General features: G+C 37.6%; 2 protein-coding genes across 5 annotated transcripts; both read right to left on the bottom strand.

The window, feature by feature from the left end:
* Positions 1-92: 92 nt before the first annotated feature.
* LOC112202187 (malate dehydrogenase, mitochondrial) lies at positions 93-2697 on the bottom strand. Its single transcript, XM_024343118.2, has 7 exons — positions 2370-2697; positions 2109-2282; positions 1847-2015; positions 1599-1660; positions 1339-1460; positions 1037-1154; positions 93-536 (listed from the first exon to the last, which is right to left on the bottom strand). The coding sequence occupies exons 1-7, from the start codon at positions 2601-2603 to the stop codon at positions 396-398; spliced, it is 1020 nt and encodes a 339-aa protein (XP_024198886.1). The 5' UTR covers positions 2604-2697; the 3' UTR covers positions 93-395.
* A 3022-nt stretch (positions 2698-5719) lies between these two features.
* LOC112166912 (tRNA dimethylallyltransferase 9) lies at positions 5720-10455 on the bottom strand. Of its 4 annotated transcripts, none has more exons than XM_024303849.2 (11): positions 10112-10455; positions 9572-9664; positions 8852-8894; positions 8543-8651; positions 8040-8238; positions 7615-7837; positions 7408-7502; positions 7151-7245; positions 6535-6610; positions 6170-6309; positions 5720-6084 (listed from the first exon to the last, which is right to left on the bottom strand). In XM_024303849.2, exons 1-11 carry the CDS (start codon positions 10376-10378, stop codon positions 6021-6023), a joined length of 1404 nt encoding a protein of 467 aa, XP_024159617.1. In that variant the 5' UTR covers positions 10379-10455; the 3' UTR covers positions 5720-6020. The 4 variants fall into 4 exon arrangements, with proteins under 4 accessions (XP_024159617.1, XP_024159618.1, XP_024159620.1 ...); XM_024303850.2 differs by having other exon boundaries at positions 9572-9625; XM_024303852.2 differs by lacking the exon at positions 8852-8894 and having other exon boundaries at positions 9583-9664.
* Between the last annotated feature and the right edge of the window lie 13621 nt (positions 10456-24076).

Here is a 24076-nt window from a genome sequence, read left to right as displayed (position 1 = left end):
AGCAGCAAGCAATCTTTCTGGTACTTTGATAGCAACACACTGCAGTGTTTAAGTTTTGACATCCAAGCCACTTAAAAGAAAACTAATTTTTATTTTGAGGCTATCATTCAAATACCATTATTTCTCAAATGGCAGCTACCCAAAAAAATCCAGTCAAACGACTAACACTATTCAACGTTTTTGATCAAGTTCAAACAGAGTTAACTCTCCCATAACACGCCACTGGGAATTATTGACACAACGTTTGGTCCTATTAGAGCTTACTCCAATAAAAACAGCAAGGCCGGCGCTGCTGGCAGCAATAAAAATACAGCACTACTTGGACAAATGCAAAATTTGGATGGGTATAAGGATGGGTAGATAACCCCATCCCAAGGCATTGATCATACTTTACACTAACTCTGGTTGGCGAACTTGAGACCCTTCTCAATAGATGATTTGAGCTCAGGCTTCAATAGTTCCAATCCTTCCTTTTCAAAGTCCGAGAGAGGACCCAAATCCAAAACTTCCTCCACACCATTCTTCCCCAGTCTCACCTGCAAACAGCAATTAATATCATTAATCAATATAATGCTACTCACTTGGGCAAATAATTATGACTAGAAACTGACCGGAACATGATATCTTGACCGTCTGCATCCTAAGAATATGCATGATGGTGCAAGGTTTTAGCTCTAATGATCATGCAAGTAACCAAAATGTTTGACAAATATCAAAAGTCTCCCATTAATCAATGATATAATAACTGGTAACAAAATGATGGAACCAACACATGTTGAAACAGAAACATTCATTAACCAAAAGGCACGGTAAACACGTTTTAACGAAGCCATTTTCACACTACTGTTCCTAGAAGGTAGATACCAGGAAACCATCAAGGGCCAGACCAGTGGACTGAAGACATACCAATTAACATGACAACACTCAAACTCTAACAATGAATACAGATCTAAGCTATAAAGCCAATTACTGGTGCATTAAGAAACCTTAAAAAGCTTGAGAGAAATGAAATCCCAATTTTGTTAAGCTCACTAACCTTGGAAGCAAAGAAAGGAAGTTCAGTGATGCTCGATTGCACATACGAACATTCCACAACATCTGGGACCCCATTAAGTCCCTTCAGACAAGCATCAGCAAAAAGAGCTCCAGCATAACTGCAAGGTACAAGGCAAGTTAGTAAAGAGAAGAACATAGATTTCCTTTTTGTTTATTCCTACAACTGCAAAAGAAAACATAATCCATGCAGCACAACTTGATAAAAGGAATATAACGCCATGCAACAGCAGTGGAGATCAACATTTTAAATATACATGGCGCTGGATTTATCTAAATACTTACGCCATAGACAATGTAGCAGATCCCTTTCCAGCTTTGGCTTCCACAACTTCTGTCCCTCCGTCCTGGGTTCTCTTTGTCAAGGCCTTGATGTAATCATCAGGCAAATTGGCTTTTGGAGTAGCCTACAACACATTCAAATAAACAGCAATAAATTAGCCAAGTCAGTCAACACAAACAAAAGAAGGTGCAAGAGCACCACTTCCACGAATATCATTTAACCCAACACCAAGGTTTTGAAAAAAAAAAAAAAATTTACACACCTGAGAAAATAGTGGGAGAATGGTAATTCCAGCGTGGCCACCAACAACTGGGACATTAACCTCTGCAACCACAAACATAACGAAATGAAAGCTTCATAAATTATTCAGCTTCTAACCCAAGAAAACCAAAACCATGAGAATTACACCTGGTCGTTCGCAAGTATCAATCTTCCGCAAAGCCAATTGAGCAATATAACACATATAATACTAACATTACTAAACGGAACGAACTTTTGCTGAACACATACCAGCAACAGGGACATTGGCCTTGCCAGCATAGAAAGTCTTGGCCCTGACCACATCAAGAGTAGTCACACCAAACAACCTCTTCTCATCGTAAACCCCCGCCTTCTTCAACACCTCCGATGCGATGGGCACGGTGGAGTTAACAGGGTTGCTAATCATGTTGATAATCGCCTAGCCAAAGCAATCAACCCAAAAACCGATTCAATTACACGCACAAAACCAATTCCAAACAATCCGAAACGAAGAGCAATTAGAGATACTCACATGAGGGCAGTACTTGGCGATGGCGGAGGTCAGAGACTTGACGATGCCAGCATTAATGTTGAAGAGATCGTCACGTGTCATTCCAGGCTTACGTGGCACACCGGCGGGGATAATCACGACGTCGCATCCCTCCAAGGCCTCGGCGAGCTGATCCTCCCCAGCGTAACCCTTAACCTGGAAAATCACCACCGCAAAATGAATCAGAAACCGTCGGATCGGAGCGAATCAGGCATCAATTTAGAGACTAAGAAGCAGAAGTACCTCAGATCTGGTGTTGATGTGGCTGACGTCGGCGGCGACGCCGGGGGTGCCGGCGATATCGTAGAGGGAGAGGTGGGAGACGAGAGGGTTGAGCTTCATGAGGAGGGCGAGGGGCTGGCCGATGCCGCCGGCGGCGCCGAGAACGGCGACCTTGCGGTGGGGGACGGACTCCGAGGAGTAGGCGCGGCGGGCGACGCGGTGGACGGATCTGACCAAGGACATGGATGGCCTCATTTTTCTTCGCTCTTTTTTGCTTTGGGAGTGTCGAAGTCGAACAAGAAGAGATGATGAGGCGAGGCAAAGCAAGTGATGAGTACTACAGTTGCTAGTGTGGTGTGGTATTTATGGGTAGTTTTGGGGGACCTATTTTATAATAATTTAATGGAGAAAAAGTTAATGTCATGTGATTCACCTAGTTAAAAAAAGGTTTATATTTACTGTAGTGTAAATTGAACTTTAGGTAGGCTTCACGTTAATGTATATTCTAAGAATATGTCATTTTCTCCACTCTTTTGTTTTTTTTTTTTTTTTGGTTAATTCATTTGACATGCTCAACTTGGGGTTTAAGAGAGAGATAGAGCCGCCGTGAAACTTGGGTTTTGTGTTCGTCGAGGCTAGAGATGGGTTTGGATGTTGTTGAGGCTCTTCTGTTTTTTCGCCGTTGGTTGTTGTTGTGGAATGCAGTTACGATAAGGTGTAGTTTGTAGCGTAACGATATATTGTTCGTTTGGCGGACATTTTGAGAGAGTTGCTTTAGTTATTGCTGGATTTTTGGTGCGTATATATTGAAATAATATTCATGCAAAAGTGAAAAGAGAGAATTTGGTTTACAAAAAGAGGTGTTAATTTTACTCTCCTTTAAATTTGTTGTACCTTCTAATATTAATTCGGCCAAGTAATCTATCCTTTATTCATGAAGCGAATTCCGATTGAATCACCAGCACGTTACAGTTAACAACTCGTGGAACACAAATGCATCGTCATATTTGTCATCTTGAGCTTCATCTCAATATGATTTTGGATAAGCTTCACCTACATTCACGTAAGTCATGCCTCGCTCACTGAGTTCAACTACTTTACTGAAAACAAAACCCTCAGCTATGATCTTGCACTCGACACAGCCTTCAAAATTCAAACGAGATTGCATTTGGACGTCTATTATGATCACTTCGAAAGCATAACTGTATTGCATTCAGGGCTTATTACCAAAACCAGAGATATTTTGAAGGGTGAATTATATGAACTCTTTTTCCCGAAGGGTGAAAGCTAGGTCAATACATCTTTTGTGACAGTCTCATTCAAAGGGAAACAAATCTTATTTTAATGTCAAACACCCTAGAGAATCTAGTGCAACAAGATGATCGACGATTGTCGTATCGATGCCAACAAGAGCAAGGATGTCGAGGATACTGTTATCAAGATCAAAACAAGAACATTTCCACATGGCGTTTGGTGCATATTTTTATATGGGAGTCCGAGTATGTATGTGAGTCGATCCATTCATGTTACGTTGTTAATCGCTTTACAATGACTGAATGAAATTGCAAAGATGCTAATATTTTCGAGACTGTGAAGTGCAATTCTCGAAATCTATCAAGAGTTTCTCTTCTCTCTAATTTGATTATTCATGTATCCATGGATGATTACGAATTTATGATTCTATATATGGTCGATCTTTTGGGTGGTTCTTTGATAATATCACTTGGAGTTTCCCTGATGTTACGGCTTTAAGCTAAGGGTCTTTAGATTCTTAACACTACATAAGAAATCCAAGCATCTCCTACATGTCATCATGAAACTGATCTTCTGGATCAGGTAACTCATCTTTTCAGTTCTTGAGAATATTATTATGAAATAAGTTTTCAGGTAATTATAACAGATTTGGTATTTCTTGCAATGTACCTAGTTAATGAACTTGGAGGAAACTTTAAAATCCATTCTGTATATTAGCATCTTTTATTTAACAGAAGTCTATTCTGTTTTCAGATAAAATGTCTAAACTTACATAAAGATTAGAGAGCGTGAAATGGAAGCTTCCTGAGATACCTTAATAGGTTTAGAATTTACCTAATTTTTCTGAGCATGCATGATAAGGTCAAAGACTAACTTTTTGTTAATGATGAATGGAAGGGCAGGCCATCAGTCAGACTCTATCGCCTATCGAATAGAGATATGTGTAAGATATGGGAAGAGTTGTTCTTCAAAAGTTCGGAACAGGCTTTTCTCAATGTGATGTTGGAGCACTGTTCTTGTTAGCATTTCAGCTTAGGAAACAAGGAGATGGAGTGAGTGAGTGACTGGTTTTATGTTTCCAAAAGGGATCCACATTCTCTGTGAATGACGTGTGATACACTGATATGAGACATTAGATAAAGAAATAGGTTCTGTAAGAGTAGGAGTTCCAGTGCCGCGGCCTACAGAGAGTTTCAGTGAATCTGAAAATGATGAAGGATATGCTTTTCTGACAGCATCGGTACTGAGGGCATTCACAGACGATTTTTGTTTGCCTAATATAATCTGTTCCAGGCAACTATCGGATTCTTCATATGTCCAATGAATCAAAAGGTTCCGGCGACCTCAAGAAATATTATTATGATATTCATGTGTCTCATACAGGAATGCATATTCTTCCTATCTTCTGTAACTTGTGTATAAAATTAAATTGCAAGACTGCAAAACTATATCTAGTTTAAAATGCAAGATGTACGAGAAACAGATCATTCTTATTTTCAAGTGTTGGAGCTCATGGCTGATAATAAGGAAATACGTAAAAGAGGCATGTTGCGATATGGGAGGGTTTTCGATAAGAAGTTCATGTCCCCTTTGCAAACAAGCTCATGTCCGAAACTGGTGATGGTGCTTGCATGTATGCTACAACATGTGAATCCAAATGCAGCAGGGAATATACTAGCCATAAACCAGTTGGAAGGCTTAAGTGAAGAATTTTGAGTGAAGTGTATCAACAACGCAGAAAAATCAGTGAAACTAGTTCGTGATACTGAAGCTGAAAGCAAATTCACAGAGGAACAGAACAACATGAATGACTTCGTTCCTGAGTAGCTCGTGTGAGAATGCTGCAGCATTAAATAAAGTCATAACTAGCATACTTATGAGGATGTGGGCGGAGTTTAGTTTGAGGCCAAGCCTAAATTCTTGTCTTCTTTTTCCTGTTCTTTTTCTTTTGAAACATTATGATGTTGATTTAATCTGGTGTTGTTCCTGAATACCTTCTTTGCAGTTTGATGTCTGACTGTAGTAATTTCAGACCAAAACAATAGGAAAAGAACAATAGTAATTAAATGGCAGTGACCCATTCATGTGCTTACTATATACTAAAATACTGATGGGTGTTTATTAAAGACTAGATCCATTATCAGAAAATGGATCCATATTTTAGATTGTATAATAAAAAGTTATTTTTGTTGAGCTTTTGCAAAGATACATAAATCACAGTGAGGACTCAACATGAAAGCTGCTGTAAGCTGGAGCCTTAAAAGCTAACCTATCCAAAGAAACAAACTCTGCGATGAGATTTTTTGGCCGGTAAGGAGAAGATTATCCCTACTCAAGTATAGTTCTGTTTGATCATATCAGATGCTTTGGCAAAAATCAAGCACCAAGGAAGTGAATATTAAATGACAATTCATTGTTTCAGCCTTGTGTTCTCTGTATCCAGTCTAGAATATCTGAACAATCTTCACGTCTGATAAAATGCCTGCACGATTGCATATAAACAAAACTATTAGCCCTTTGTGCCAACTCAACAATAACTAAAACCATTCAATGTTCGTATACTATACCTGTTCTTAGTTCGATAGCTCTTTAGTTCAGACTCTTCTCGGCGGCTTGACAATTCTTTCTTCATTTGCAGTGATTCAGGCACAACCCAATTTCCACTTTTGTCATGGTATGCATCACAAATAAAGTTTAGAACAGTATCCTGCAAACCTTGTCCAGTGTGAGATGAGCACACAAAATTTACATGAGCATAATTTAACAATTCCAGATGCCCATATTGATTAATGACAACAAAAAAAAAATTGCTAAAGCTAATATGTCTAACCATTCACAGGTGCAAAGAAATAGTGTGGGAAACAATACATAAAGCTGAGGGGAGAGTTACCTACATCTCTAGCAAATAATGGAAACAAATCGGAGAGCATACCAAGGGTTTGGAAGCGTCAAGCCAGTGATAGATTTGCTCGTTACGAAACCATGTCAATTGCCGTTTTGCAAAATTTCTGCAGAGAATTAACAAATTCTGGGTTAAAAATTTGAATGTAATGAGTAAGAAACATGTAAACACTAAATAGGACACAGGGACTATTAAAGCTCCATGCAGCACCAGGTTTTCAACACAATCATGCAAGTTAAATGTTAACTTCGTTTTGGAAAAGAAATGAGATACTGTCAAACATTTGAAGATGTCTGTAACAAAATGAGAATGCTACCCTTTGGAACAAATTTGAAAGCAACAAGTACTAATGCTGAGGATGGTGGCCCTCGTACTTTTCTTTCTTGTATTACTTGATCTTTTACCAAGTAAATTCAAATGGATAACTCCTAAAAGATATTTGCAAAATGTCTCTTTGTTCACCCTAACCCAATGGTTTTATCAGATGTTGCTTTTATAAAAAGTATAAGCAATATTTATTGAGCATGTCCAAAAAGTTGGCTTATGGCTTTTTATACAGATTTATTTTATATATATATATATATATATATTTATATATTATTCAAATGAGCTTTTAATACAGAGTTGTAGAGTGAAAATGCATTACCTAGATGCCTTTTGAAATTCAGTCAAAAAGTTGTAGAACTCTCTTGGTGAAGAACTACCTCCTTGCTCCCTACACAATAATAAATACTCCATAGCCTGAAATAATTCCGAGTGTTACTACCCATTGCAAACAATAATAACATGATATAACAAAGTGCATAAGATTCTAATGAAAAAAAAAAAAAATTCAAGAATGATTGTTTGAATAATAAAAAAGTTTATGTAATATCAATGAATCAAACAAGAAGAGAGCTATACTTGTCTGTAACCAATTGCTCTGGTTGCTGAATTGGAATTTGGAATAAGACCCGCATCAAGAAGCCATCTGGCCTCAGACAAGATACCATCAGTTCCTGCAGTAAACTAAATGATGAGCTTATGTAAAACAAATGAAATTTTCTGATTTGATTCGAGAACACAAAGATGGATGATCAATCTGTAGTAATGTACCCCAATATGACTTACCTGACACCATATCTTCACATCGCCAATCAATTGATCTGTATAGATCAACCCTTTGGTTTGAGAGGAAAAAGCAAATGAAGTCATAGTCCAATTCCTTTGATTTAACTTCCTCCACAACATCAGCAGAGGAGTTAATGTCATTAGTGTCTACTACACTAGAATCACATTCTTTGCGGAAAGAATCATACGGTACTTCGAAGGCAGATGGAGGTGATCCACTAGACTGTCATTTCATGAAAAAAAAAAATGAAAAAAAAAAAAATCAACCAGAGAGACAACAATAAGTTAAGTTATCAACAAAACACTTATGTATGTCGTGTGTCTCTCTGTTTAAAGAATGTATAAGTCCCTATCTTTTTTGTTTGGGGCGGGGCTAGGGAGAGATTCCATTATTCACATATAAAGCAGAAACATTACAGACTAACCTTGATGATCTCCAGGCTGCGTCTTAATCGGTACCAATCATTAGCAGCCAAAAATTGAGCCTTAGGGTCACCTGCTTTGATCACCAACTGCACAGCTGCATCCCAGTGTCCATTTCTTTCTAAATCTGCCAACTCAGAAGACACTTCAGATGCGATCTCTTTTGAGGCTTTGGGAACATCTGGTTTTCCATATATTAACCTGATATTTATAACAACAAATAATGTTATGAATACAACCAAAATGAAGAGAAAAACACATAAATAACAGCATCCCTCTAAATTCCAGAGTGTATCTGAATTCAACCTGAAGAGACTGAGTTAAATGGTGCCAATATCACCAACAAACATAGAGTTGTCTTCAGAAGATATTTGTTTACCAGGAAAGCTATTTTATCAACAGCTAAATGGCATTTCTGTGACTTAACATTCTAACTTTAACATAATTAAAATATTCACTAATAATAAGAAAGAAAATTTTGTAGAAAGAACATAGTAGCACCTACCATCGCAAGTACAATCCAGTGCCACCAGTAACTATGGGAACACGCCCATTGTCAAGAATACACCTTGTAGCTTGCCTTGCATCGTCATAAAATTGTCCAACCGAGTAGTCTGAAGAATAATACATGTGTTAAATTGGGAGAACAGATACATCCAAAGTTCCAAACATAGCAGTAGAAAACTCAACATCATTTAAGCATACAACTAGAACCATCTTTTAAAGGCTCCAAGTTATAGCAGATGAGAATACACACACACACACACACATTGATGCATTTCTTTCTGCCCTTATATTTAGTAGGCAAACACACCTTCAGATGGGTGCAATATGTCAACCAGATGATGTGGTACTTCCTGGACCAAAAAAGAAATGAAAAAGAAGAAGCTAATAGTTATTAAAATGGCACTGACCTAATAAACCAGAGAAGCTGAAATTTTGACGGAGGAAGAAGCTTTCCAGTCATCAATTATTAACAGTAGAATTCAATATCATGTTAAATGAACCTATCATGACTAAAGGAAAAGTTATATAAACCTATCTTCAATATGATAAAGTGTTCACTTTTTCCATGATAAAACCACAAGGATCTGACAAGTTAATATTTGCAGTTGGTAAAAGTTGTTCTACACTTCTAGCTATATATGAAATTTTCACAAATGGTTATAAAAAAATCCATAGCACAGATTGACTGCATCCATTACCATTCCTAAATTGCACAAAAACAGATGAGATAATAATAGTTCTGGATAGTATGTTCAGACTCATTGCAGAAGATACAGTGATCTGCCAGAGCTAGACAGGATCAAATTCAAGTCGGATCTTAGGGACAATTCAATCCAAAACAATCATGTTACATATGTTTTAAGAACACCTAGAGCTTTTTAAGTTGCCTATCTTCTTATGATACTAAATTTTCACCATAACGATGGTTAAACATAAAACTAACATGAACATGAAATACTTTGGAAATCCATAAACTGAATTTCAATGTAGAAGCATGCTCAAACCTATTTCTCAATTAAGAAAGCACCTTTCTATCACCTGGAGAAGGCTTTGCCGATCCAACATCAAGACCCCGATATACCTGTGCCGCAAAGGCCATATCAAATGAAGTCAATTTAACCTACATTGCACAAGTTGTAAACTGCTGTAATTCTGAACAAAAGTAAATCAACAAAGACAATGTGATTTCGATGGAGATTGCTTATCTCATCTTACACTACAATGCTTCTTCGGTCTGAATGTGTTTTTTACTTCAATTGCTTATCTTTTTGTTTTGTGGACACTATAAGCAGGCCTAAGAATTACTGGTTATAGTCAGGCTTCATTTACAGATCAAATAGAGCTCCCCCTCTTCTTCACTGTTCTCTATACATCTTCCACACTCAATCCTTCTATAAGCAACAAACTAGCTCTTACATAAGTTCAATGCATCATAACAAGTACAAATTTCAATACCCAATTCAGCAATACATGCTTTACTTAAAAAAGAAACCACATTTGCCCATTTTCCTTTAAAACTTTCCAAAAAGCCAAAAACTTGAAGTGGGTATTGCAAATTTGGTCAAACCTGGACAGAGTCGGCGCTGATAATCTCGCCGTTGAGCACCTTAGCTAGCTCGAGTGCCAGCCGGCTCTTCCCGGCTCCGGTGGGCCCCGATACCACGATCACCTTCTCCTTGCTCTTCTTCTTCTGGGTGGCCGAAACAGAGCACAAGGTGGTGAAAGGTCGCCGCCGGAGAGTGAAAGTAAACTTGACTGCCAACCGGAAGACACGCTTCTCCGACGAGGATGGAAAGCGTGGGAACCCTGTCCGGACGCTACTGCTGATAATCATTTTGAGGTTTTAATGGGGTTTTGGGTTTTGGATGAACCGAGAGTGAGGTTTTGGAGTGTCTTATTTTATTTTATGTGACATATGCTAAGGGTCTTAGTTTTATTGGATTTTTGGATACATATATCTCCCCACCCTTTTCACCTTCTTTTAATCTTTTATGTTCATGTAAGAAGTTTATGGGGAAAATTTAGTTTTGAAAGTGAATCAGCACTACTGAATACTGATAAGATTTTAAGGTGAAAATTTTTATATACACATCCCTAACTACTTAATACACACCATACCAAAGTTGTAAGGAGAAGAAGAAATAACATTGACCTAGCGCTCTGCTAGGGTTATCGTTGGCCTCCTCCATCGACAAAATTCTCAAACCTTCCAGACATCTTTGGTCATGGCCATTGCTAGCCTTGTGGCTACCTCTCTATTTCTTCTTGCTGTTTTCGATCTGGCACTAGGTGTTTCGCCTTGGATGGGGATGTCTAGGGGTGCTGGTTGGGCTATGGCTGATCTGAAGCCGAGCTCCAAGGGAGTGGAGCTATATTGGTTTAAGGCGGATCGGCGAGTCTGGATCGTGGATCGTGGTCGACCGGTTGGCATCGGTTTGGATCTTGGATCGCGGCTGCCTTGGTGTGGGTTCCCTGGGGTTGCTGTTTGGGATGGTAGGTTTGATGTTTGGGTGGCTGATCTGAGGCCGTGCTCTAATGGTGTGGTTCTGGTAGGGTTTGTATTGGATCGGCACGACTGGGTTGTGGATCGGGGTCGTCTGACTTCCGACAGTGGTAGGGAGCCTGGAGTGATGGGTTGGAGGCAGCAGTCGCAACACTGGTGTCCTCTTCTTGTTACCGTGTTGGGCGATAGCGAAGTTGGCTGCACTGGTGGCTATGGTATTCAGGTTTCCCGATCTGAATGGTGGCGTCGTGATAACGATGGGGAGCATGGAGGCAAGACCAGCGATGGTTTGTGGCGGACTCGTGGTGCGACTCGTGATGTCGTCTTTGCTATAGGGGATGCAGGCCTTGGTTTAGATTCGACGTCTGGTGGTGATGACTGGGGCGAGGTGGCTATTGATGACGGAGTCGGAAATGGCTGCATGGACGGGCGAGATGGATATGGAGGTGGTGGTTGGTGCGGCGGCAACGCCGTTGTCTCCATTGCTCCACTCAAACTATGGATGGACTGGGCCACTTGGGCCTTGGAATGCTTTGTGGGCTTTTTTCTTGGGCTCACTAGATTAGGGAGTGGGAATCCACCTTTGTTGTGGGTTAGAATGGAATGGGTCTTTATGACCCATAGTATTGTTTAATTTTTGTTTGGGTCACAAAAACCAGTGCCTTAGTTGTTTCCTTTTTATGTCTGCTTCGAGGTTTCTTGGTTTTTGTTAGAATAATGGTGCGTGGATTTCCTAAAAGGTTGGTGTACTCGGGATTTTTTGGGATTTTATTCTTTTAGAATAGGGTTTCTTGAGGTTCTAAGGAAGGATTTTTTTCTGTCGACCCCATAGGGGTGTTTCGTTTTTGTACTGCTTGCTGAATCTAATAAAGGGCTGACCTATTTTCTCTCAAAAAAAAAAAAAAAAACTACTTAATACACATCTCAATTTTTTCCATTTCAAATAAAAATTTATGGGTAGAGAAAATGACCACAAGACACATCTATATTAGATTGATAGAAGAAAAATTTAAATGAATTATGTTGTCTCTTCTATATATCTCTTTCTTTGTTCTTCCTAACCCTAACCTTGCACACATCAACATTACCATCATAATCGTCTAGCTATATTTGTATATGTCTAAAGAAAAAATGAACATGAAATAATTATTCCATTCATACACCTGCAATCATGAGTTAGAGAAACTAAATAATTTATTCAAAATGTAAATTATTATTCACCTAAATTGTTATCCAATTCTTAAAATAAGATGAACATGGAATCATTATTCACCTCTAGCATGAAAATAATCCGTGTCCTTTTATCCAATCATATTTCTACTCCTTGAGGAAGAAGAAGAAAAAAAAGGTCTAATCCCAACAAGGTCTTCGATTATGGTGTATGGCACTGTCTATATCTTGGACACGAGGTCAATTGATTATGGTGCTGCCTTGATCTTGGATTTGTTTGAGTGATCGGTAATGGATGTTGGTTTATGAGAATTGAGGCCTCGTTTGGTTCACGGAAAAGAAAATAATTCCTTTGGCTTTCCCATGGGAAGGGAAATGAAATTTCCCAACAACTTTCTATTCCGATGTTTGGTAACGTAAGGAAAGTTATCAGGAAAATTATTAAAAATTTTGTAAATAATATAATAAAATAATATGTTGTGAGTAATAAATATAAGGAAAGAAGGGGGGAAAGTGATTCCTTTGAGATTTGGAAGGAACCACTTTCCCCCTTATTTTCCCTTCTTTCAGGAAACGATTTTCTTTCCTTTTGCATCCCAAACACAGGAAAGGAACAAGTTTCCTTTCCTAATGCTTCCTTTCGGCGAACCAAACTTGGCCTCACAGTAGTTTGGATATTTTGGGTTGTGTATTTAGTAAAATGTTGGAATAAAAAATTAAATAGGTGGTGCATTGAGTAAGAGGTGTGCATTAAGTAATTAGGGATGTGTATTTAAAACTAGTCTTTTAAGGTGTAAGAAAGATTTATTTTATCAATTATTGCACACTGAATATGAGATTTATTTTATCAATTATTGCACACTGAATATGTATGGTCACTTCAACTTGAATGATGCTTTTGCAGCTGAAGCATTATAGATATTGAATTCATGGCTTACTAGTTATCACCAAAACCATAGATTTTGTAGGGTGAATTATTTGAACTCTTTTTCCCAAGGGAGAAAGGTCAATACATCTCGTGTGAGTCTTATTCAAAGGCTGACAAGAACAAAAAGATAACATCACCTAACTTGTTGCTGTTTGGCGAGTTGAACCGATTTATATCCAATCCCGACTTATCATAGCACGTTCATCGTCACCCATCTCGGGGGAGAACTCTAATAGCATAATTTATCCGCTCTTACTTACCTCAAGAGATCCACCCGACTTGAGAAATGTGGTGACTAATTTTGGAAAATCCACAAAATGTTGGATTTTGAAAATGCACATGTCTATCTAGTGCAAACACATCGCGTTGTTGTATTCAATGAGAAGCTACGAATTTTACTTGTTGATTCCCTTAATCAACTCAATCTACAAGTACAGTCATGAATATGTTGCAGTAAATCAAATTCTGTTGAAGTAGAATTATATGTGCCATTGTTTAGATAGCCATCTCTAGCTACATTATGTTTAGTGGGTATATATGTGTATCGCAATCGCAAATCTCAATAGAAATAAGAAACTAGACGAATATTGAATCGACTAACAAAGAAATACCCAAAAACAGAAAAATTGAAGTATTTTTATTTTCTAAGTAGATTTATAATTAATCAAATATTATAAGCTGAGCGAATGAATCGACTAACAAAAATATATATATATATATATATATATATAAAAGAAAAAAGAATTGGAGTATTTTTATTTTGTGACTCGATATATAACTAGTGGAATCTAACATTTCATTTTATTTTGGTAGTTATATGCCTTTATAGTCAAGCCCAAGGACCAAAATATGGAGTTTCGAGGAAATTTCGATGGACCCGGAAACGGAAATTTCGACGGAAATATCGAGGATATATCGATTTCGGTAAATAATAAAAAAAATTATGGAAATTTGAAGAAAAACATGGAAATTTTAAGTAAAACTTTTAGATATGTTTATTTAATCAATTGTCTACTATATATGAAAATAAAACCTTAATAAACATTGTTATATAGTAATTTGTAATAATTTAAGATAAAACGGTAAATGCTGAATCGCCTACAACTCTGAAAATTTTAGAAATAAACATCTTTGTTTTTTTTTTTTATGGCTGGAAACCCAATGGGAGGCTACACTACTAGGAAGAGTAGTTATAATGACATTTTTTTAATGGCATTTTATGAAAAACGTCATGAAAAGTACATTCAATGACGTTTTTTTTTACTGAAACGTCATTGTTTATTTGTTACCAAAATTTTATCTTATGGTTGTGGCGTTTAACAAACGCCATAGAAGTTTAAAATTTTTAATGGTGTTTCTAAAACGCTATTAAAATCTATGGCGTTTTCCTAATCGTCACCAAAAGTTTTTTAATGGCGTTTGGAAATGTCATAAAAATTATTTGAGCCCATGACGTTCGGAAACGTCCTAAAAGCCATGCCCAATTGTTTTTAATCTGCCGCTCTATTTCTTTTCATTTCGCGCCTTAAGCCCATCTCATCTTATTTCCAATTTTTTATTCTTTTCGAGACTTTACTTTTTTCTTCTCGTTCTCTCTCTCGCTCGCACAGCTCCTCATTATCTCTAAGCTAGCTACTTGAAGAAAAACTCTGAGTTCAAGACTCAATGTCTCGATCTATCGTCTAAAAGCTTTGAGGTCAATGGGAGGCTAGCTAGGCCATTACATATTATATACATTTTTTGTACATATCATACATTACACCTTGAATTGCATGAGTAACTTAGAATCACGTAGAAGACTTATGAGGTACAAAATTCAAAATGTAATTGATTGTTCTATGTTAGTTATTGATTGAACATTTACCTAAGTTTTCATATTCGTAGGCAAAATGAATATATATTAGAATGTTGCAATGATAACACAAGTGTAGGTGCAGCAAAGTTGGATAAGGCTCTTGCTCAAAGAGCAATGAAGTGACCAAGGTTTGAGCCTTGGTGACTTTGTTGATTTTTTTTATTGGAATTTTTGGCCAACTATATGTCAGCCACATGATGTTGATGTTGCATGTGACTGATGTGAGAAAGGGTGGGAAGAGTCGGAAGGTTCCGAAAATTACCCAAAATTTCGAAAAATATCGTCAATTTCTAGATATTTCTGGAAATTTCTAAAATATCCGTCTAAATATTCTTGGATTGTCACTGAAATTACCCAAAATTTCGCAAAATATCATCAATTTCTCGATATTTCCGGAAATTTCCAAAATATCCGTCGAACTTGGATGGTCACAGAAATATCGACACCCAAAAAAAACGAAATTATATTCTCACCAACTCAATAATTGTCAAGGACTCAAGAGTGAAAGAGTTCAGTTTTTGAAATTCTCGATCGGTGGTGCCGGCAATGAAGAAGCAAGAACAACAAGAAGCTCATCAGATTCAAGCTCCAGCTCTAGTAGAGCTGGATATTCCTCAGGATACACGTCCAGCACTTGCTCAACCAACAATGCCGGCAGCTGCCGAAGCACTCCAAGCACCGACTCCGGATCTAGCACTCCAAGCACCGGCTCCGGATCTAGCACTCCCAGCACTGGCTCGAGATCGAGCACTCCAAGCATCGGCTCCGGATCGAGCATTTTGCACTCCATTCCGGCCCTGCATCTCTAGGACAGCCGTCTCAAGTTATCTGCAGCAGGCACTCTTTCAGGAGTTCATCAAGAACGACTGTATATGCTTCGTTTTCTCTACGTGCGTCATTCTCCTATTGCTCTGTGGATTTCCTATTTACCAGAGAGCGTTCGCGTGGATGTATACAGTGCTCATGTTCCTTGCACTATTCTTCTGGAGCATGATCTTCTACAAGGCCATTAGCTTGGTATATGCGAGCTCAACTGAACCTCTTAGCAGCTTAGATATCAGGTCGTTTACTGGAGGATTGTTGGTAATGATTTGGATTCCTTTTGTCGGATTAGTCAGCTTCCTAATTTCGCTAGGAAAGTGGGTACACAAGAAGATGCGGAAGCCTGCTTAGAGTTCATTGTTCTGGTTTTTACTAACTAGTGTTTCATTGTTCTGCTTAGTTGTAATGTTATTCACTAACATATTGAGTGAAACACTAAGTACTTAAAACCATTTTAGTATTGGTTGTGTCGACAAGCAAATGGATTCACTGATAAGCTATAAAAAAAATATTAGATATCAAGATAAAGATGAGATGTGAGTTTGTAAACCATTTGTATGGAACATTTTTGAATCCTATATGTATGGTAAACTTAAACGAATATGAATATGTCGTTCTAATATTAGCATGGTCTATGACTAGTATTTGAACTTGGTTAACTAAAAAATTTGTTGCTAATATTTTTTTCACTTATTTTGTACAATCACTTTGAACTCGATACAAACATTAACAGAATGAGTACTAGTATTGTTAACACCATTTACCAAACTTACACATAGAATACTACGCATAATGATTTTATACATTCTAAGTATAAGATTTAGAGGATGTATATATGTATTGTATGTATGCAACAATCGCCATTTGCTTGCAACAGAACAAGTTTAGAGTTTGCTTAATTTGTTGTTTTCTTTAGCTTTTGTTTGGTTTATGTTGCAGTTGCCTATGCTGTTTTGTCGTTTTGTTCAAAAAAAAAAAAAATGTTGTCGTTTTGGTTTCTTTCTTTAGTGAAAATTTGTGGTTTAGAGTATCTCCAACATTAAGAATTATTTTATAGTTAAATATAGCTAAAATTGTGAAATATAGCTATTGATTTAACAATATTGCTCTAGCAGTAGTAGCTATTTATAAATAATATACTATATTTTTTATTTTTTATTTTTTTATTTTTTATTTTTTATAGGGGTTTGGAACCCAGCTTAGCTGGGAGGCTCAGCCCCACGCCCGGTTCCATTTTATTAAATTAATAGTAGAATTTTGCATCCGGGGGGGGGGGGGGGGGGACATAAAACCTGAACCCCGAGCTACAGTAGAACAGTTGCAATAATCCTCATAGAGAACATCCTGAATGATTGCAGGTGTCTCATCTAACCATACATCATCAATAAAACCACTACTAGCAAGGTGAGCAAGTCTATCCGCTACACCATTTGCTTCACGGTAAATATGACGAATTCTAACGGATTGAAAAGCAGTAATATATTCCCTACAATCATCTAAAACTCGACTTACCTCAGAGAAATTCTTCTCTCGACTATTGAGAGCAGAAATCAGGATGGCAGAGTCGCTTTCAATATCTATGTCAGTCCAACCTTGGTGAATACCAAGAAGTAAGCCAGCCCTACACGCCTCCACTTCCACATTAAGAACCGAGTGTGCATGTAGAAAAGTCCTGGCCAAAGCAGCAATACCCATACCAGCATCATTCCTGACCACTACCCCAATACCTCCGCTACCCTAATATACTATATTTTATCCAATCATAAACTAACATGTGAACAAAAGAGGAGAGAGGAATATAACTTTTGCTTTAGCTATGCATGATTCTCTAGCTAAATATAGCTAGCCAATTTAGCTAAAGCTAAATTTAACTTAGCAATAGCTAGAGCACAGATCGCTTGGTTTCCCTACAAGAAGAATCAAGTGTTCTCAAGAAAAGAGTCCAAGAGCTATTGACAAATACTAACATCATTAGTAGCATTGCTCAGCCCAGTGGTGAAGTTGAAGAAAGGAGGATTCCAGTGGAGAAAGAATCCAATTGGGTGGAGAGGCAAAGGGGAATGCTCATTGGTGTGGCTACTGCGATCACATCGATAGCGACTAGCCTTGTGGTTCACCCACCCGGTGAGATTTGGCAAAATGCACACAATGACACATCATTTTGCACTCCATCCCCCCTGCATCTCTGGGACAACCATCTCAAATTATGTGCAGCCGGTACTCTTCCAGGAGTTCATCAAGAACAACTGCATATGCTTCGTTTTCTCTATGTACATCACTCTCCTCTTGATCTGTGAATTTCCGTTCTACAAGAGAGCGATCGTGTGGATGTATACAGTGCTCATGTGCCTCGCATTATTCTTCTAGAGCATGACCTTCTACAAGGCCATCAGCTTGGTTGATACGAGCCCAGGCGTACCTCTTAGCATCATAGACATCAGGTCATTTACTGGAGGACTTTTGGCATTGATTTGGATTCCATTTATTGGATTAGTCATCTTTCTAGTTTTACTAGGAAAGAGGGTACACATGAAGATGGGGAAGCCTGCCAAGGAAGCTTGACAAGAGTGGTAGGAGCCAATCAAAGTTATGATACTCACCCTTCTATCAATCTTAGCTTTTTTTGAACAGCTCAGAGTTCATTGTTCTGATTTTTGCTAACTAGTGTTTCAATGTTGGATCAATGCAAGGTTCAAATACTTATACTCATTCTACTATTGATTTGTAACTTTTCAACTAAGCACTCTATTTGTAACTGCCAACTCTTTGATCTATGGAAGTTTTATTCTGCATTTTGCCTTTTGTGTTTTGAATGGATAAAGTGCATTATTCTTTATATCACCAAGGTTTTCCTTTCATATTCTTTTGATTTGTTACACTCTACTTGCTACTTCTTTATACCACAAGTGCATTCCTAAAAAAAAGAGAGGCGGCCTGCTAATTTGTTCATGTGAATTGAATGCTCTAGTTTATATGATAAATGAGATGCCAAATTATAATTACACTTCCATATAGTTTGTCTTGAAAACAAAATGGGATGCTTTCCAATTCTGCAACCCATTATTATCTCTTTTATAATGCAAGATTCATGGCTGATAATACGGAAAAACATAAAAGAGGGATGTGATGATACTATATATTTTAGCAACTTAGACATCAGGTCATTTACTGGAGAACTTTTGGTATTGATCTAGATTCCATTTATTGATTATCATAGTTTCACTAGAAAAGATCATACGTGAAGATGCGGAAGCCTGGCACGGAAAATCTGATTTTCTTAGCATTTTCATTTGTTTTAGGGGGGTGTATTGAATTTGGATTTGTGCAGACTTTTTTTAAATGACAGACTTTTTGAAAAGTCCACAGACTCTTTAGAAAGTTGATAGACTGTTATGGATTTCTTAAATCCATTGATTTTAGCAACAAACTTTTATCGATTCATGAAAATCTATATACTTTATTATGAATGACTTCTACAGATTTCCTAGGATGTACAAAATATATTAAAAAAACAAAAACAAAAGACAAAAAAACAAAACAAATGCAGCCCAAACACAAAACAAAATAATAACTCGTTGTCTCTTCAATGCTCAAGTATCTTATAATAGAAATTGACTCGAATAAATGATTGTTAGTCTGTCTAGCGAATTTGTTCTCATTCCTAATCTCCCAACAACATAAATATACAATATAGATCACTTGATGTTTATGTTAATTATTTTCATCAATTTTGTTTTCGCCGATTAACATATATTGTAGCAATGTTGGTTAATGTCTTAATCTATAATCAATCAATTGAAATTCAATTATTCAACCTTTCTTTGAACCATAATATTTAAATTAATGAGAATAATTAATTAATAAGATAAAATTTAGTATGGTTCAAGGTCTTTGGTGTAGACCACAATATTTGAGTTTTAGGGTTTCATAAATCATTTTTATTGCTATTAAGGTTCGAAGTATCACAACTGGAAAAAAATAAAACAAAAAACAAAAAAACAAAAAAACAAAAATCACATTAAACAACTACAATGAACATGTTGGGTATCAAAAAAGGTTAATATCTTAAAAGATTAGAATAAAGACAAAAAAATTAAGAAAGAGAGATGGTGAAGGACAAACTTCTTCGTGCGTAGAGAGAAGAACTTTAATAGACTTTTTTCTTTTTAAAAAAAAAGGAAACTTTGATAGACTTTTTGAAATCTTTGGTCTAGAGGCTGGAAAATTATTGGAATTTGGTATGTATAGTTAACACTACAAAGTCCATGATTATCCATGATTTTCTAATTCCATAAGTATGAATGATATTTTGAATACCTCTGTACTTTTATTCATTTTTAAAAGTCTTAATTGAATACCCCTAGATTTTGGTGGAATTCATGAAGTCTTTAAAAATCCTAATTGAATACGTCAAGACTTTCATGGATTGTTAAAAGTCTATATTGAATACACCCAGACTTTTAAATTCTATAGATTTCTTTAAAAGTTCCACTAATTCCATATACAATACACCCCCCTTAGTTTCTTTCTGGTGTGGATAAACATTTTTGTTTTTTGAGAAGAAAAACGGACTTTATTCCAAACTTTAAAAGATTACATAATATGCGAATGACCGGTGGTGGACATAGGTTCCCCACTCTCCTCCCTAAAACCAACCTTAGCTACGGGTCCGTCATCAATGATGACATCCATGAGCCAAACGGGCCCAACCCCTAACCAACTTAATCGCCCCAATTTTCTGGCTACAAAACAAGACCAATCCCGAGAGTCACGATAAATTCCTATTGCCAACACAGAAAACAAACATGTCACCCTCTTCAACACCGTATCTCCAAACAGGTAGACCACGTGCAAGGATAAACCGCCATCATATTGACAATAAGGAGCCACCGATAATATCAAATGTAGTCCTCGGAAATAACGCCAAAACAATGGCTCAACAATCAACCTAATCCAAGAGTCACCGTATCTCTTCGCAACCATTCTCAAGAAGAAAATCCCCCCCCCCCCCCTCAACACCATGATCCAAAACCGCCAAACCATGTGCAGGAACTCTTCCCCATTACCTTGGCCACAAAAAAAATACAGATATTCCATAGATTTGATACCCTAACCATAGCACCATTATAGTACTAGGACCCCTAAACCCTAACTCCATAGAGAAGGGACATAATAAACCTAACGAAAAAACTAACCAAAAAAACAAAATCCTAATAAAATATAGAAGGAATCCACTATGATCAATTACCATATGCAGAAGAGCCGCTGTTGGATTTCTAAGAGCCACCACCACCGAATTGATACTTGGACCATCATACTCTCCTTCACCAAATCTGATTTGCACAGAAAGCCCCAAGACGAAACCACCTCGAGATATCCACCACCATCCCAAAGCTCCCAGCCACCACCACTGCCAATCTTCATGGCAGAATCCCAAATCACACCCAGGGCTCCACCGCCAACAACCCAGCCTCTCACTATCTAAACTCCACCAGAAACCCTTTGGCACATGCATGTTTCGCCCTCTATAACAAACACAAACCAGAACCAGCGCAGGAGATCGACAAATTAATCTTCCCATCCAGCGCAGCAAACTCCAAGTCGTCCTGTCGATGCCCCTCAAAATAGATAGTCATCGTTCATAATTATTTCTTCTCCACCATGACGAAACAACCACCCACCCACCCGGCAGCAACCACCACTCACCGGTGAGGCCAGAGGCCTGTGCCGGCACTGGGGCGCCGCCGGACGGGAACAATGGAACAAAACTGAGAAAACCCAAAGTTTAAGAAAACCTTAAGCGATCCAAAAAAGACGGAGATTATGTGTGTATATTTAGAGAGATTTGATAGTGTGGTGTGGATAAACATTTGAATCATCTATATATGGTAAACTTAAATGAATATGAATATGTCACTTTAATATTAGCGTTGTCTATTTGCTAGTATTTAAATTTGGTTAGCTGAAAAGTTTGTTGCTAATATTATTTTCACAGGGTTTCGAGTCTAGGCGGCAGGGTCGGCGGCCATCTGCGTGCAGCGTCAGCGGCCATCTGAGTGCAGCGTCGGTGACAAGCCTGACGGGTTTCACAGGTAGGAGACGGTTTGACGGGTCTGGTGGCTTGCTTCCGATCTCGGGATCAGTGGTTAACTGGTTTGGTCGAAGCTAACCAGCATGGTGGTTGATCAACGGCGGCGGCGGTTGGTTGGCTGGCCTTCTCGAAGTCGGGGATCACGTTTTTTGGCAACTGGAATTGAGGCAATTCGATCCTTGATTCCGGTCGGTTGTCGCAGCTTTTGGGTAGGTGGTTGTCGACTGGATTTTGTAGTCGGAGACCCAGCAGTTCTGATATCGATCGGCCGCAGATTACTTGCAGGTTTTCGGTGCTTGATGGGATGCTGGCAAGGCCGGCCTCCGGACAGATTGGGGACGGCGGCGGCAATTGAGCGGCTTAGGGCTTCTGCCCAATTTTCTCGGGTTTGGGCTGGGGTCGTTAGGCCTTAGCTCAAATCCGGGTTATTGGGCCTTAATTCGTGGGCTTGTAAGGAGGGTGCCTTGCCACCCTCACTTGTCACTTAGTGATGAGTGTGGGCCTGGCCTAAGAGGTGGACATTCTTGGGCAAGTGGGTCAGTGTATGGTCCAGGACCAATCGTTTCGGATCATAACTTCTGCTGGAGTTGGTAATTATCTTGAATAAGATTGGATTTCAAGCGGCTTATCGATAAGGAGTTTGCTCCTATTTGTTGGCTAGGAAGTGAGTTTCTATTAGTACCACAATTGCGTGATTGGTTAATGGAAGGCTAGAATATAATTTTGCCCTAGAAGACATGGAGTTTCTTTGTTTATAAGTTCGCTAGCTCATTATAGCGAACTTATCTTTGACTTGTAATGAGTTTGCTTAGCTTAGATTAGGGTTTCCGGATTTTCTTGCCAGCTATCTTTTTGTAAGTGCAGCTAGACTCTAGCCATTGGCTGAATGCCGGCTATTGATTCTAATGATATCAATTTCAATTCAAAAAAAAAAACTAGTCATACACATATTTTATATATAGAAATTATAACACATAGAGATGTTATGTTTTTTGTGATGAAATTAGATATTTGGATGCATGGGATACACGTTTTGGATACAAACTATAGGCTTGCAATAAAATTCGGGAACTCATCATGCAGGTCAAAGTTGAATAAAACAAAACGTGAGATGATCTAGGGTTCATAAGATTGGCCACATCAAAAATAATATAAATATAATATAAGAATATAATCAACTTCATTAAATCTATAACATATTTGTTGTGGTAAATAAACATGTGCATTTCGTATTAGAGAGCTAAATGGAAAAGAGACAAAAAAAAATATGTGTTTTTGTTGGCAAACTATATATAGTTTTTTTCTTCTTTTTTAAGAGGATCAAAGAATTTCACTCCTACCCCCATAATGACTCAAACCCAGGACCTAGATCCTAGGTAGTTGGCAAACTATATATAGTTTTCCATTTGAATATTTCACTATCATTCTTTTAAAACAATGTTAACCATTATAAATAAGTGAGTTTGTAAACCATTTATATGAAAAATGTTTGAATCCTATATGTATGGTAAACTTAAATGAATATGCATATGTCGCTCTAATATTAGTGTGGTCGAAAAATGATTGTTAGCCTCAAATGAGGACTAAGATTTGTGGCAAGATAAAAAAAAAGGGTAAAGTTGGTGTTGTAAGATTATGATGTGACAAGATATATTATGTGAAATTAAATAAAACGGACAGTTGAGGCAAATCAAAACACCACAAGAACATAACATCCGTATGTGCTATAATTTCTATATATGTATATATATATATATATATATATATATATATATAAAATATGTGTATGACTAGTAATTGTACATAAATGAAAATAATATTAGCAATAAACTTTTCAGTTAACCAAGTTTAAATCCTAGTAAAAGTCATAGACCATGCTAGGACAATGATAGGAGGCCTAAGATTTGCCCCAACTGTCCGTTTTATTTGCAACACCAACTTTATCCTAATAGGTCAGCCCTTTCATTATAATTCAGCAAGCAGTACAAAAACGAAACACCCCTATGGGGTCGACAGAAAGAATCGTTCCTTAGAATCTCATGAAACCCTATTCTAGACGAATAAAATCCCAAAAAATCCTGAGTACACCCACCTTTTGGTAAATTCACGCATTCTTATTTTAACAAAAACCTAGTAACGTCGAAGCTTACATAAAAATGTCAA

This window comes from Rosa chinensis, chromosome 5 (genome assembly GCF_002994745.2).
Source record: "Rosa chinensis cultivar Old Blush chromosome 5, RchiOBHm-V2, whole genome shotgun sequence".
Lineage (NCBI taxonomy): Eukaryota > Viridiplantae > Streptophyta > Magnoliopsida > Rosales > Rosaceae > Rosa > Rosa chinensis.
This window is presented reverse-complemented; position numbering and strand designations above follow the sequence as displayed.